Source organism: Trachinotus anak, unplaced genomic scaffold (genome assembly GCF_046630095.1).
Source record: "Trachinotus anak isolate AG129_WGS33_773 ecotype Australia unplaced genomic scaffold, CSIRO_AGI_Tana_v1 ptg000010l, whole genome shotgun sequence".
NCBI classification, from domain to species: Eukaryota; Metazoa; Chordata; class Actinopteri; order Carangiformes; family Carangidae; genus Trachinotus; species Trachinotus anak.
This window is the reverse complement of record NW_027273861.1, coordinates 29,664,843-29,681,819: the sequence shown is the minus strand read 5'-3', so window position 1 is coordinate 29,681,819 and position 16,977 is coordinate 29,664,843. Positions and strand designations below refer to the sequence as shown.

The window sequence follows — 16,977 nt, the reverse complement described above, 5'->3', positions numbered from 1 at the left end:
AAAATCTACAGGCGTGGAGTTACAGCACCATCTTGTGGACAACAGGTGAAACAACAGGAGCTGTGTGTGTGTGTGTGTGTGTGTGTGTGTGAGTCCAAGAGACAACATGGATACGTATTTTTTGTTTGGACCCCTTAGTTCCAGAGGAATCAGACCTCATCACCAGCATCGTCCAGCACTGATGCTGCTGATGAGGTCTGACTCACAGTTCATGTCCAGTTCACCTGAAAGGTGCTGGATGTGGTCAGCATTGAGGTCAGGACAGGAAATTGCGTCTTATTGTATAATACGATATATATAATAGTATTGTAGTTTCTGATGAACATTTAAACTCATGGTTATGTTCCTCAAACTCTCAAATGTACACACCACAACCCACACCAACACAGCTGTTTGTGCTATTTACTATCTGAACATGGTTTTACTGTTCACCTAGTTTACAGGTAGAATTTATTAGCTGCAATCAAGTTCCCATTTTATACTTTTTTTCTGTTGCAGTTGTTAAGCCACTGAAATATGTAAATAAAAACTTGTCAGTGCTATTGTTTGGTGACTGAAATGTAGCCTTTCAAAGTCTCTACATATGCATATTTATATTTATTTATATATATATATATATATATATATATATAAAAATAGAAATGAAATGAGTTCCCTCTCAACAAGCTGCAACATGTTGTTTACATGTTTATACATCAGCAGTAAGACTCAAATAATATTTACTAAAATACTCTGACAGGGTCCGTTGTACTGCATAATGGCTATTTTTTCTTTTGATCCTTTAATCACATTCTACTAATAATCCTGCTGTACTTTTACTTACAATTTGGAATACAAGACTTTTACTCGTGATATAGTACACACACACTGTAGCACTGGTACTTTTACCTAAGTAAATTATGTGAATACTTCTTCCACAAGACTATACTATATGACTATACTAGACTATGAAGTTGATGAGAAACATTAACTTTACTCTTACTGTTTTTACTTTATCGTCTAATTTAAAAACACTTCCCATTCACTCAAACCAACAGGGTTTTAGGGGCACTGCTAAAGACTGGACTTTGAAACTGCTGTCACAGGAAGTGATGTGGGAGGGATGGGCTTAAGCAGCTCAGAGAGGAGTTGGCAATCATTTGGGTGTAGACAACACGGAATGTTTTTCACTGTGTGGTGCAGTATTCCTCTCAGCAAAATCTCCAGTGGATAAAAGACTGCAGGATAAGATGAGATGATCAACAGCCAAACTCCAGTCTGAGGAGGCGTTTAATGACCTGATGAGGTGAGAAATCACTGACTGCTTTTGCTTCATGTGTAAACGTTGAGAAATAACTTCCTGCAAAGGATATGAGGAAGTCATCATTTCTCAAAGTTTTCTGATCTTAAAATGGCTCAATGTACAAGTGGGTTAAATTTAACTGCTATTGTCTCATGTAATTATCGGTTTGTATGTTGTGTGATGGTTAAGTTTAGAACTCTGTTCAGTATTTTTGCTCTAAAAAGCAGTTTACCCAAAAACATTTTATTGCTGATTACAGTTTTATGTGAAAGAAAAGAAAACTGTGCTCCAAGTTTTCATGTGTCATCTTAACATTTGACTTCAAGCCAACAGAGTAAAAAAGCCAGTGGAAGTAGACATAAAATGGCTGTAAAACAATACAGCCGGGTGTGACATTTGAAACGCACACAGTTTCAACATGGGTACAGGCTGACAAGCACAGACGGAAGAAAGAGGTTAAGCAGACATGTATGCTCATGTTCACTAAGAGATTCTACAAGGCTGACTTTGAAAAGATATTTCAGTTTGTTTTTTAAACACATTAAAACATAATGGGCCATAACAATCGTGTATATGACAGTGAATTTAAAGTAATTTTGACTTGTTGAACACACTGTGAAAAAGTAGTAGAATGTCGTAAAAACAGACTTTAAGAACAACATCAAATAAAGGTTACAGAAAAACAACAATGTAGCTCAATTACAAAACAATACATTCATAAATATGTACTGATGAGGGATGATGCAAAGAGATTATAGAGTCAAATTGTTAAGTTGAGAATCAGCCTGATATACAGCCTTGGTGTAAAAAAATAAATGAGCAACACCTGTCAAAAAAGATAGCTGTCATCAACAAAAATATCTTTGTAAAGGGCAGGGCTTAGAGAATATTGGCCATAACGCATTAACCATTTATCCAATCATTATAAATCTTGATATATCTTAAGGCCATGCTTGGGAATAGGCATACCAAAGCATTTTGTGCCTGACCCATAGGGGGCCCCACAAATGTGAATCTGGAGACCCAGTCAGCAGAAATTCACCAAAATTGGTGTGCATGATCTGAAGTCCCATGTTGATCGGTGCAAGTGGTCATGGCCTATCACATATTTGTTCATAACCTGAGACAGCTTTGAGAAATCCTGACTAAACTCACTGGAGACCTCCTACATTATCTGCTTAACATACACACTGAGTTTCATTACATCTGATGAAAACGGGAAAAATGGTGGAACCCTGAGTGCACAATTTTTGAAATGCTCCATACAAATCAGTTCATTACTTTTTTGCATAATCCTCCTGACAAACAAAGCAAGCAAGCACACAAATAAACAAATCAAGAAACTACAAGGACACTCCAAGAGTGCAGACCTCTGCCAATGCTGCTGTCAAAAACATACAGAAGACTTTAAAGGACTAAATTCATAGTCATAGTAATTTAGATCTGCCCCAAAATTTAATGGCTTCATCCCTGGCTCCTGCTCCATCACTCCACCAGGTGATATTGATGATGGCTTGTAGCTTAGTTGTTTGCCCCACGATATTATTTTAGTGCCGTCATAATATTTGTCCTGTTTGCATAAACAAGAACTTTTAAAGCTGCGTATTTATTCCATCATTGTAGGAAGCATATTAACTAAACTGTTCATAGGCTCGTGGGTTCCTCTACCATAACCTCTGTGTCAAATTAAAATGACATTAGCAGAATGGATACTTCAATTGTAATTGACTGGTTCAGTGAAAACGAAATAATGGCTGCTCCCAGTTTATATATGTTACGTTATATGTTTTTGGTTCTTTATAAAGTAGATTTTAAAATCAGAATAAATCACTTTTCTATTGAAATATAAACAGTCTTTTTCCACTGTATTTAAACTTTTTTTTATATTCCTAAAACTGATTTACAGTCATCAGCATGTATAACCAGAATTAAAAATGACTGTAAATCATAATCTTCAGGTACTAGTAGAATTATAAATCATAAATCAAATTTACATAATGTATGCATCATTATGTTGGTGGACCATTTCACCAGCATGTCATTTTTATAATCACAAAAGTAATGTAAGAGCATTTTCTTCATTTTAACCCTCTTCTGAAAGGTCATGTGCTGATATTTTTGTTTAACTTTGATGTGTTATTCCTTGAGGCAACATATTTCCTTACTTTTCCTATAATTTTTTTATGCAACTATTTCATTTCTAGCTGATTCAAAATGAGCAGCTCAACAAAAAAGCCACAACCTCCAACTGAAAAATGGACCAAGGAAGATGTCCACCGGTGGCTGATGACAGAAGTCAAAGTTCAAGACACTTGTGCAGATAGATTCTTTGAAGAGGACGTGTCAGGAGACACTTTAGAGGATTTTGAAAAGACAGACATATTGGATTTGGGAATAAAACATGGTCCTGCTGTCAAAATAGCATCTTATTTGGAGAGCCTGAAAAAGGGATCACAACATGAGTCACAGTTCCCAGCATATGTGGGAAACTGGACAAAGGAGCAAGTGAACCAATGGTTACTGCAGCATGTGAAGGTGTACAGCAAGTACGCAGAACGGCTTCAAGAGGAAGATGTGTCTGGAGACTGTCTTGTTTGCTTCAAGAAGCAGGATTTTCTGGATCTGGATGTGAAAAGTGGTCCTGCTGTAAAGATTCTGGCAGAGCTCCGACGGTTGAAAGAGAAACCGGAGCTGATCCTGAATCCCACACCTCACACCAGCACAGACCAAGAAGAAGCAGAAGAAGCTCCAAAACCCATTCAGCCTGAACAGAGTCTGGCTCAGGCCAAAGAAACAAAACAATCAGAATCATGTGATGAAATTAAATCAAAATCAGATGAAGTGGTTGGAAATGAATCTGGAAAGGCTCAACTGCCATCTGGGAAACCTTCAGAGAAGAAAGAAATTCAACAGCCAAAGCCTCCGAACTTAGGAATCTTAGGAAAGAGCAAAGAATCTGTTGCGGTAAAATTTCTATGTTGTTTTGTACAATATGGAATTATTGTGACCAGTCTGTTAACAGTGGCTTTTGATGCAGTAACATCTGATATACAACAAAAAACATAGTTGTTTGCAAATTAACAGCAAATAAAGGCATAGCAAACCTTAAACCTAATTTTTCCATATATAGACACTGATTGATTTATACTAAATAATTCTTTGTTTCCTCCTGCAGACCACAGTCCATCCACACAGACCAAAGATCACTGAGGAGATCAAGGAAACTCTAGACAACCTTGCAAAAAATGACATGAAAGCTTTTCATTTCTACTTAGAAGAATACACAAAACTGGGACATAAACCTATTCCTCGGAGTAAACTGGAGGGCAAGGACACCATGGACACCACAAAGTTAATGACTGGCCACTATGGAAACGACAGGGCTTTACGAGTGACGATAGACATTCTAAAAGAAATCAACCAGCGTGAACTTGCTGATCAGCTGGAAAAGAAAATGGGTAAGACAACCAATGTAAAGATGTTTTTAAATAGATAAGTTGCATTTATATGTAGTATTTTGCTGATGCCCTTAACTTCTGAGAGATATGCAGTCACTCAATCACATTTTTTGTTGGATGGGGGAATTTTATTTTACTGTCAACAAATCTCATTAAAAATCCAAAATCACTGAAACAATGAATTTGTTCCAATAACTATTTAAAAAACATCAGTGAGCCAGACTGTGACATGTTCCTTCATTACCATGAACCACACACTCATTAAAGCACCAAATGTGGATCAATTCACTGATGAAAATAGTCCCCATCAAATGCAGTATTTACAACTGAGTAACAATTGCTAAAAACTACTGTGGCAAGCTGTTTTAGGGAGTTTTCTTTAATAATGAAACTATCTGTAATCTATTTCAAAGATCTAAGAGTACGGCAAGCAGTGCTAGAAAAGGCAATAATAATCAAGGACCAGAACAATCTGTTTCATAAATATAGAATAAAAGCAGTCTGAGCCTTTAAAGCTAATTGGGGATACGTGTGTTTGTTTACTTAATAATGCATTTGTTTTACTATTCATACAGGTCAACTCAAGCAACAGTGCAGTTCAAAAGAAGTTTTGAAGAAAGAAGCAAACCAAGGGGAAAAACTAAAGAATTTGTTAACTTGTGGTGGAAACTCACTTGACAACTATGATAGATTTGTTGTTGTTGTAAATAAGAGCAGTCCAGAACAAGTGCAGTATCTCCACTTTCTGAGTAAGTTGAAACTGTTCTCTGTGTTAGACTTTGACCCCAACTCTGTTGCTGAAGGTGGATTGTGTCATTCCTACAGAGAGTCAAGGGCTGCCAATCTCCATACCCCATCACAGTATCAAGGTCAGACTGACTCAGTTATAAAGAACCTTAACCTCTATAAACAGACCAGCTGGGTCTTCTGTAATGGCAGACATGACCTTGATGGTGACTCAAATAAGGCGTTAGACTATAAGAACTGGCTGAGGAAATCTTGCAGAGATGTAGAGCATTTGGTTTCATTCATTTGCAACCCTGAAGTTCTTCTCCATAGCAGAAGTCTCATCATATTCCTTCTACTTTCACCTGTGGACACTGAGAAAGACCCAATGTTTGACACCTACAAGTCTTTCATTAAACACACTGAGGAGGAAAATATCATCACTGTTTGTGAATCTCAGAGCACGTATGAGAAATGGAGGGAGCTGATTCAAGAAAAGTGTGACTTTGACATTGAACATCTGTCCATAAATGAACTAACCCTCAGTGAAATCAATGGTACTATAATGGCACTGGGCCCATTAAATCAGTCATCTGGAAGACTTCTTCCCTCCTCTGGTTCCAGTGTTGTTTCCCTGAAACAGAAGGATGAAGATTTGATGACAGCTCTGGATATTTTGTCTCTGAATCAGTGTGAAAACACCTATGATGAAAACAGTCGAGAGTTTCATGACTTCAGAATCAAAACTGAAGAGGAATTCTACAGAGGAGGCAAAGTCAGATGGTGGAACTTCTACTTCTGTGACAAAGACAAAGAGAAGCCATTTGTCAAACGGGACAAGTATGAAAATGTGAAGAAGATGATCAGATCTCAGTTGAGAGATTCCAATAACATGTGTGTTCTGCTCAATCTCTTCCACAATCCAGGATGTGGTGGTACCACCTTAGCAATGCACGTGCTGTGGGATCTCCGTCAAGAGTTCAGATGTGCTGTGTTGAAAGACAATGTACTGCCAAAGAAAGAAGTTGCTATTCAAGTCAGAAGGCTCATGAAACTTGAAAGTGAGAAACCATCTCCAGTTTTGCTGTTAGTTGATGATTCAAAAGAAACCGAGAACCCTTACGATCTTGTGAACTGGATACATAAAGCTGCAGTAGAAGATAGCCTAAACATAAATATGGATGATACACAAAACTGCAAAGTCATCATCCTTAACTGTGTTCGGTCCCATAGCCCAAAGGAGCAATACAGGCAGCACAATCCAACACAAAGTCAGTACATTACTGCTTCACTGACGCAAGAAGAACAGAAGGAGTTTGAAAAGAAACTTAAAGAGCTCAAAGAAACCCATGAAAAACCTGAAAACTTCTACAGCTTCATGATCATGAAGAGTAATTTCGACAAAAAATACATTGATGATCTCGCTCGAAACACACTAGAATGCTTTGATTTCAGCACAAAGAAGGCCCAACTGTTTGCCTTTCTAGCCTTACTTAACACATATGTGGCAGAGTCGGAAATCTCGCTCTCTCTCTGTGAGGATTTCTTTGGGATGAAAATGATTCGCTGGCAAGAGGACAGTGTATTGGACAGAATGAAGCCATATTCCAACTTTCTCATCATAGACACAGTTGAAGAATGGGGAGGATACAAAGGAATCCGAATCCTTCATCACTCCATAGCATCTGCCTGTCTGGAGGAGTTAGAGAGGAGCTGCTATTTGAAAATAAGTGATATTGCTAAGGCCATTCTTCACTGTGATCTGTTCTTCAGCGTTGGAGTCGTCAAACACAGATTGATGCTCTCAGTTCAACAAATGTTGATTGAAAGGCAGCGCAGGAAAGATGGAGATGAGAGAGAACCATTTTCTCCTCTCATAAACAAAATCCACAATCAAGAAGGAAGACAAACTGTCCAAGAAATCTTTGCAAAAGCATCATCCAGGTTTGTGACAAGTGCATCTATTCCTCAGGCACTGGCGAGATACTTGTATATTAATGAACGCGACTTCCCAGAGGCTCTGAAATGGGCTGAAAAGGCCAAAAACATTAAAGAAAACCCATACACATTTGACACAATTGGACAAGTCCACAAAAGCAATCTAAAATCTAACATCCACAGAGAAAAGCAGGAGACATCACCCAATCCAGAAGACTTAGACACAAACATTAAAATAGCAGAAAATGCCATCAGAGCATTTAAAAGGGCTCAAGAACTGTCAAATACAGAAGATGAACCTGAGGAGGAAGCAGCTGATGATGAATCAGAGGACTATCCTAGAAAGTCCTACAATGTTTATGGCCATGTCGGTGTGCTGGAAATTGCTTTCCTGGTCTTTGAGATATTGAGCAGACTGCCATTCTTTGAGGAAAGTGATCCAGCTAAGAAGAAGTCCTTGCAGAGTTTTCTACAAGGAGTGATCCCAATAACCAGCGTGTATAAGATGGACAATGAGGTGAACAACAGATATGTGGAGATCATCAAAGAACGTGGGCATTTTCTCCTAAATTTGAAAACGGAAGTAAAAGAAACATTTGAACTTCTTGACTGTTACTTCACGTATATAAAAGGGAACAATTCAGAATTCGATTCAAAGAATCGATGGACCGTCTGTGGGCATTTTAAAAAGTATGTAACTCTTTTTTGCACCGCACCAGAGGAAAGAAAAAAAGAACGACAGAACAATCCTAATCTCAATCTGAAAATCAACATTGAAGAACGAAGACTGTTTCTCGAAGAGAAACAAGCAGATACATTCGTCGGGATTCTTCAGCATTTGGACAAACCTGCTGAAGAAATTGAGAAGATCACAGAGTGCTATGCATTCTTGCAACAACAACAACAATTTGTCAACAAAAAACAAAAGACAAAGGAAACAATCAATTACATTTTGTCAAACATAGTTCTTTACCTTCTGAAACCAAAATCTAAACATGTTAAGAGTTTCAGCTACCTCTCTGCTCTCCTTTTGAAAACTCTGCAAGATGTAGGCCTTGGATATCCCTTTCCAGACCCATACTACCTGGCTCTTCTGTTACTCTGGCCAAGTCCTACTCAGGAAAACACAGAAATTGGGACATATGTGCGAGCTATTCGAAACTCATCTCGGAAGTTCCTGACTTTATTGTTCAGAAACAGGAGTACTGTTGCCCACCTCTACTTGGGTAAAGAAGAGGGACTTAAGAGGCTTGTTTCTAAACCCCAACTAGATGAGAATTTTAAAGACATGCGCCGTGATACCTTGGCACACCTTTGGCGGAATGGAGATATATTTAAAGATAAATCAATTATCAGCCGCCTTCATCGAGTCAGTGGAACCATTGAGCAAGGAGAGGTGTTTGCCAATTATGGAAAACTGAAAATCCCTGTGCGTCCAGCTCTTATTGCAGGTATAAGAAGTGGTTTCAGCACTGAAAAAGTTTCTTTCTACCTTGGTTTTGCTATTAATGGACCCCTAGCTTATGATATTCAGTTTGAAAACTAGGGTACTTACTCGTTCAAAAAAAGCACAATAGACACTGAGACAGAACTGAAATGTATGAAAAGTGTAGCAGTCAGTGATTCATTGTGGAGGAATTTATATATATTTTTTCTGTTTTTATATTCTTTTCACTAAATAATTTTGCACTTTGACTGGCTGGCTGCAAAATATTACTGTTTTTTTGTGCACAATTACAATTCTTTTTCTATAAATCATATATTTTTTTTTTAAACAGTTGTATAAACTTTCTGAAGAGGTTTTTTTTTTTTTTAAATGATTTTCTGTTGTAGATGTGACACTAACAGCAGCGACAATGATGTGTTCACCAGTCACTCTCTTGTGTATTTATCTGCAAATGCAAATATCATAATAGTCACCACTGAAAATAAGGTGTTGCTCCTCTTCTTGCAGACAATGAGCTCTGGAGGTCTCGAATACCAATATAAGAAGCACTAACTTAGCAATAATTTAGCATTCTTTTTGTTAGATACCTCTAAACTACCAGTATTTTTATAGTACTGTTTTCTTAACAATGCATAATTACATTTATTGCGCCAGATGTAGCTTAAACATGAGCAAATGAAAAGTAAGACAGACAGCACAGATAATTTCCTGTAGCACAAGCTGTATATGGATATATATGTTTATATCATTTTTGTTATTTCATCTATTTTCTTACATTCCTTACTTTCTTAGGTTTTTATTTTAATGTTTGTTGTGTACTGTACATGTGACATTAGGAACAATGAAATGTTGAGCAGTCTACTTTTAATTGATCTGCAAGTGAAAATATCATAGTAGTTAACAGTGAACAGTTATTGAAGTTAACAGTTGTGGTTGGTTAAACCAGTGATTACAATTATTGAATAAAGGAAAGTATGTGAAATGGAAGTAACTTCTGATCTTGTGTGAGAAATGTGATTCATTTATGTGTACATTTATTTTATTTATTTTTAAAGATGTTAAAGTAGTGAATGTGTTATCGGCTCTAAATCTGTTACATGTAATAGTGAATCTGGAATAAAAGCTCATCTCTTTTGTATTTTATATACTATCAGTATCATTAGTTATAGTTGCAACTTTGACCTGTTAGAAAGTTGAATTATGAAAATCTGTGTAATTTTACATCATCTTTGGTGTGTCAATTTCTAGTCCTAAAATCCTAAAATCATTAAAGGCCTTAAAAATCATAAAATTTGTCTCAGCAGAGTTTAAAGAATCCAATATAGATATATTGGCTGATTGTAATATTTTTTAACACAAACACATAATACACACTCTTGATATGGGTGCCTTAGATTCATTATCTAAAGAACTGTCACCAAGACACATATTTAGCTGGACATTTTACAATGGTAAATCTTCTCAGTGGTGGGAAAACTCTGTAGTAGTGACACTTTCTTGAACCTAGTTGGCATTTCTGCAGTTTAATGTCTATACTTTTTACTTATTGGCCAACATATATCAATACCTATTTAACTGCAATAAGCAAATATATCAGTCTGGCTAATTTATTGATGTAGCTCTATTTAACTCAAAGCTGGATCTGAGATTAATACTCAAACTCACCTGTGCACTTATCCGCAGAGGCAGCTGGATTTTGTTTACCTGGCGAGGACTACAAGCTTGAGGTCTAAAAAATTGCTGTAAATAAACTTCTGTACTAACAGAGAAGAGATTCACAGGGCAAGAAACACAAGTGATGTTAGCTACCTTCTTACCTTTGTACACTGTAGTATTTGTACTTTTATTAACTGTAAAAAACTATTTTTTGTAATAATTTCTGGCATCAGCAAGCTACTGATTTAGTGCCTTTATTAGTGCATTTCGAGTCCTTAAGGTTAAATTGCCTACGTGGCATGCTTAGGCCATTGTGTTACTTTATTTTGGTCTTTTTCTGTTGGCAAATTAGTGGTAAGGAGTAATATTGGAAATTGTCTTTTAGGTATATATTGTCTTGATTAAAAGATGATCATTTCTTGTTTAATAGGTTTATGGGGATAGCCACAGCTAAATTCTCTCTGCAGTTATGTTGTTTTCAGTAATGCTCCACATTTTTGCAGATTTTTTTCTGCAATACACCTGACTTTCAATGATGAGAAATACATGTGTATTATTCACTCCTCCATCCACCTATAGTCCAGCTCACCTAAAGCCACCACAACACACTTTTAAAGTTTTATGTTTAACATATAGGATAACCATTTATTGTCTTTGTTCATCTTCTGTAATGTGAAAACATCATTTCCCCACAGGCAAAGAAAAGCGTATGTTCCTGTCATAGTTCATTATTCCATCACAGCTAGTTTTGTAGTAAGGTGTTTCTGAGATGAGAAAAAAAGTAAAAATTACAGCCTGCCATGCATGTCTGAGACTTTCGATGACCAAACTGACTTCCTGTTGCCCCCCTGCACACATATGAATAGCATATTAATAAAGATAATCTAGTCATTCAGGTCTTCTGGACAAATGTAATTAGACTGTACATAGCAAATTCTGATAATAAAAAGGAGTCATTTCAGGAGGTTTCTGAAAAATGCATTCACAGTTTTACAGTTGCATCTCTTCCATTGATTGTTTATGGGAATGCCTTTTGAACCAGTGTGCATCAAATAATAAACACTGAAGTTCAAATACCAGGTGTGGACATGCTAAAATTGTCTCACAGCCAAGCCCTATTTCCAGTGACTTGTACTGGGCTGACAAAATGAGATGTCAGCTCTGATGATTTTTTGACAGAAGATTCATATCATCAGAGTTTAGTGCGATCCCTTAATATATCTGTTGTTTTCACTGAGTCATGGATAAGAGCATCAACTATACCGGGACTCAAATACATTTTAAACAAATTTTGCAATGGTTTAAGAACTAACTGTATTCACATATAGACATATGTATTATTATTGCTACTATACTCAATAATGTAGACATAATGAACATATTAGGTATAATTTGACCAAATATACGCACTGAGGTAGCTGTGGTTGGCGATAGTAAAACAGGATGCTGAAATACCGCACTTTTAGTCAGAAATCCAGAATCCAGAATACAATATGCACAAAAACAACACTAACAGGAAACGGCTGAAATAAATTGAGTACTGACACATTATGCCTCAACAACAATGTTTAGAAAAAAAATCCCTGACTTTAGAGACTTAGGGACCACTCAATGCTCCTTTGTCTGACACTGTAATGTTGTTAATGTTATTATAATTTAACTAATTTAAAACTGAACAAACAATAATTTACCTGCCAACTAACTATTTCAACCCAACTAGCAAGTGGAAAATATAATTTGTCTTCAGCGGCAAATAAGTGTGTATGAAGTGGATGAAAGCCAATGTTCATCAGTGTTCAAACAAAATGGTGGATGAAAAAAGTGGAGCTCAACGAACTTAGGGTGGACTGCAGCCAAAAACACAGACCACTACTGTAAAAGAGACACCTGTAAAACCGACGACAGGACACCTGCAGCTATAAACATGGTCAGTTATTACTCGTTGTATTGTATTTTTTTCCCAGAATTATTCTTATAATTTTTTTTTTTTTTAATGTCATCACAGCTTTGAAAATGCACTCAACTCACAGTCGTGTTGTCTTGGAAGGAGAGGATTGTTGCTAAGTACTAGATAAGATACTAAACCCTGTAGGGGTCTCTCAATCAAAACAACAAAAGCCTCCAAAATAAACAGACCCAGTGATTATGACCGTTAAAAGCACGGAAATTTGGTTCACATTTATAATCTGTGATTCACCAGCACTGTACAGCAAACACAGGACATCGGGGAAGACCTGGGAGCTAAGGCTGCTAATCTAACTAACTACCTGCAGATTAAATGAACCAGACACACCAGAGCTTTTTACCAGCAGCTGAATTATCCACAGAGATGTCCTCCCTTCCATAACATACAGATCAGGGGATTGAAACTGGTGGAAACACCAAATAAAGCTGTGTGACTTTAAAAACCTGTGATTCTCCAGCACTTTACCACAGACACAGGACATGAGGGAAGAATTTGTGTCGTGTTTGCTTCTCGGTGAACATGACGTCTTGGAATGGCTGGAAACTGAGACTCCTTACCTTTGTTTCTTTCATAACTTATGAACCAGAAGTTCAGGATGTTTTGACAGGCACATCATGTAGCTTCCCAAGCAGGGAAGTCCCTGTCCTCTTTACTGCAGGTCATTCCCCTTCTCTCTGTCAGTCTTTACGGGTTTTTACTGGCAGCCAATCAGTCATCATAACAAACGGACAAGGGGGTTAAAAGAAACAATGAACAAAGCATCTCAAAGGAGTTTTAAATCAAAAGCAACTGGACTTGGTTATTTGTCTAGGAAGACGTTTCACCTCTCATCCAAGAGGCTTCATCAGACTTCATCAATTTATGCCTAAACACTACATATTTCCAGTTTGACGGTAATGGGTTCACCAGTATCCCCCATTGTGGCAAATCTATACATGGAGGAGGTAGAGAACAGAGCTCTGAACTCCTTTGAAGGAATTACACCGAGCCACTGGTTCAGGTAGGTGGATGACACATGGGTTAAAATCAAAACCAAAGAGGTGCAAGCTTTTACCGAACACATTAACTCAGTGGACAAAAACATCAAGTTCACCAGAGAGGATGTCAAGGACAATAGTCTGCCCTTCTGAGATTGTGACGTCCATATGAAAAAGGACAGGAGCCTCCACGTTGGGGTATACAGAAAACCCACACACACACACCAATATCTACTTTTCGACTCACACCACCCTCTGGAACACAAGCTTGGTGTTATCAGAACCCTGCAACACAGAGCTGATACTGTACCCACCAGCTCACAGGCCCAAAGGGCAGAACACAAGCACCTGAGAGGCGCCCTCACAACTTGTGGTTACCCCAACTGGACCTTTGTGAAAACTGCTTCTGCTTCCAGAAAGAAAACCAGCAAAATGGTTGAGAAAGAAAAACCAAACAAGAGAAACAACATAGTCATCCCATATGTGTCTGGGGTATCAGAAAAACTCAGGAGGATCTTCAACAAACACTGTATCCCTGTGTATTTCAAACCCAGCAACACACTCAGACAGAGACTGGTACACCCCAAGGACAGAACACCACACACCCAAAAAAGCAACCTGGTGTATGCAGTCCAATGCAATGAGGAATACAAAGACCTCTACATTGGAGAAACAAAACAACCAGTGCATAAACACATGGCCCAACACAGGAGAGCCAACTCCTCAGGCTTGGACTCTGCTGTCCACTTACATCTTAAGGAGAAAGCCCACTCCTTTGAGGACAGCAAGGTTCACATCCTGGACAGAGAGGACAGGTGGTTCGAAAGAGGAGTGAAAGAAGCCATCAATGTGAAAGTAGAGAAACCATCCCTCAACAGGGGAGGAGGCCTCAGACACCACCTATCTCCAATTTACAATGCTGCCCTTTCATCCCTTCCCAGGAGATTCAACAATTTAACCTCCAAGAAAATCAACTGTTCACAAGTGGCATGTGACTCCAACGACTGTCGTTATAACACAATAGGGCTCTAACGAAGTGGAAACCAACTCTCCACCCAGACAGTCACTGTAACGACTGTCGCTGGCACATGGAGCACAAAGGGAACCATCATCAGCCTTGTGAAAGCCCCTCCCACAGGTTAAACATAGTGGATGGGACCTGAGCTGCCATTTACCTGCTGTTTTCTCTGATGACTTACATCCAGAGGTCCGATGACTAAAATCCTTCATCCGGTTAAAATATATAGTTAAAAATGACCAAGGTGTAAAAAGTTTATCTTCAAATGTGATTTAAAGTAGAGTAAAAGTCAATTTTGAGCTTCTGTCCTCAATGCGCAAGTGCAAGCCTCCCAGCTCAGCTGCTCTCCTCTGCCTCTGCGAGCTCCGGCCTGTATCGGCGGGACCGGGCGGGACCGGGCGGGACCGGGCTGCAGCCTATTGGGTGGGTTATGGCGCCGCTTTTCCCTGGCGGAGGAAGTCCTGTTCTCAAGGTCCGCTGTTCCCGCCCCGCTCCTTCCCTCTCAGCGAACTGTGCCGCAGCTTTCCCGCCGAACACACCGGTGCCGTCTATCACCTGGATCAGCGTCCGGCGGCAGCGAGAAAAGCGGAGAAAAGTCACTTCTTCGTCGGCGGACACACGTCGGGTCAGACGCCCTCGTCGCCATGTTTTTGTTCTGTCTTGATAAATTTCAGTCACCAGTTGATGAGTCACACCCGGACTCTGACCGAACCGGACCTTTATCCCCGACTGCAGCGCTTCTTAGCCTCATGCTAACAACAACATCGCTGAGTGTGCTGGTTACCCATAATCCTTCTGGGCTGCTCCAACTACAGGTGTCATGTGAGCCCAAAATACACAACAAGACGCAGCGGAATTATTTCTGAAATAGTGTCGGTTCGTTTAATTCACAGGGTTTCACCAAATCATTGTGATGAGCAATCACACACACACCCAACATAAAACTGAAAACTAAAACATGAATGACGAAAATAAAACAAGTTTAAAGCCAAGAGTCGCATGTATGTCATGCGCATGCGCACCCACACCTGCAGTGTCCGCGCCCGAGAGTGTGACGTCATTTCAGAATCTGGACTTTGGCTTTGATCTCATGCTGATGTATTAAAGGTAAACCAGAGGTAAACCAGTTTCACACCTGACACTCAACACTTCCGATCGTTTCTTGGAGCGCTGAAGAACCAGACTCAAGAACCACAAAACATTCTACCATGGCGAAAACGTCCCCACGAGGCATGGCTCCTCCTGTCTTTAGCACTGTTGATGCTAAACCTAAACCCCGGGGCAGTGGTCCCAGCGTGCCAGCGGCCACAACTGAAGCCTCTGACCGGAACATCACAGGACTGGAGGATGCACCGGCAGGACCCTCGTCTCTGGTCTCCACCCTGAGCCCTGACATGGGGGTCTCTGCCCTGAACATGGACGGAGCTACGGACAAGCAGGAAGTCCAGACTTTAGTTCCAGAGAACGCTGCCGCTGAGCCCAGTTCCACAAACATCGTGGAACCGTCAAAGAAGGAGACAGAGTCCGACTCTTCCACCTCCAGCTGTGAAGCCTCGGTCCAGACAGACAGAGACACTGAAGACACAGCAGAGGCAAAGATCCCAGAAGAGGAAAACGACTCCATCTCCACCATCATCCTGGACCCACCAGAGGAAAACACCGGTCCTGGTGATTCCTCCGCCTCCGGCTGTGAGGACGCAGCCGAGGAAGAAGACAAAACCCGGGTGTTTGTCACCGTGCTGACGGCCAGAGTGCTCTCAAAGTGCCCTGTTGTCAAACTCTGGACCGAGGAAAGTTTGGTCACCTACACCCAACAACCGGTGGACCAAACACTGCAGGGCCTCACTGTGAGCCAAGCTTTCTGCCCCGACCACAGAGACATCAAGCAGATGTGCAAGGCCGTGATCAACGACCTGAAGAAGACGTACGGCAACATGCGCAAACTGGAGACGGCCATATTTTCAGAGCACCCAAGTGTGGACGCTGCCATCGTTCAGTGTTTGCGAGCCCACATCAAGCAACACTCTGCTGCGGCTGCACACAAGAAGAAGAAGAGCGGTGGATGGAGGCAGCACATCTGGCCCCTCTTGCATGTTGCTGGTATTTGCGCTCTGTGGGGCATTCTGTTTGTAATCCTGGCATAAACCTGTGTCGCTGGCACGGTGGTGCAGCGGTTATCACTGCTGCACCACTGCTGTCAGCCTCACACGTTTATACTGGGCCACACAGGGGCTGAGCCTCAGCATCAGCACCAGCACCAGTTTCTCCCTGTGTCAGTGGGTTTTTCACCGGGCGCTCCGGTTTCCCCCACACTCCTAATTTGGACAATAAAAACGTCCAATTATATTTTTGATTTCTGAACGAACTTCTTGAATTAGAGCCATAAAGGAAGATAAGAGGTGACCTGACATATGATAATATGACAAGACGTATAATATATTTGTAAATCTGTACTAAAATACACTTGAGTGAACATATAGTTACTTTTCACCACTAATATCAAGACCCA

The 16,977-nt window shown here is 39.8% G+C and overlaps 2 protein-coding genes across 5 annotated transcripts in view; one reads left to right on the top strand and one right to left on the bottom strand.

Annotated features, from left to right (window-relative positions):
- The window catches only part of rab3b (RAB3B, member RAS oncogene family), a 32,860-nt gene extending 17,560 nt beyond the window's left edge, over positions 1-15,300 (bottom strand). Inside the window, exon 1 of one of the 2 annotated variants that reach the window (XM_071486657.1) lies at positions 14,650-15,300. The gene's annotated coding sequence lies outside the window, so the exon portion shown is untranslated. Of the gene's footprint in view, positions 1-14,625 lie in introns of both variants that reach the window. The other variant, XM_071486655.1, reaches the window with a different exon arrangement.
- On the top strand, positions 647-9,994 carry LOC139626335 (sterile alpha motif domain-containing protein 9). Of its 3 annotated transcripts, XM_071486646.1 has the most exons (4): positions 647-1,285; positions 3,487-4,246; positions 4,458-4,740; positions 5,316-9,994. In XM_071486646.1, exons 2-4 carry the CDS (start codon positions 3,497-3,499, stop codon positions 8,948-8,950), a joined length of 4,668 nt encoding a protein of 1,555 aa, XP_071342747.1. In that variant the 5' UTR covers positions 647-1,285; positions 3,487-3,496; the 3' UTR covers positions 8,951-9,994. The 3 variants fall into 3 exon arrangements, with proteins under 3 accessions (XP_071342747.1, XP_071342749.1, XP_071342748.1); XM_071486648.1 differs by lacking the exon at positions 3,487-4,246 and having other exon boundaries at positions 650-1,285; XM_071486647.1 differs by lacking the exon at positions 647-1,285 and having other exon boundaries at positions 1,294-4,246.
- Positions 15,301-16,977: the final 1,677 nt, after the last annotated feature.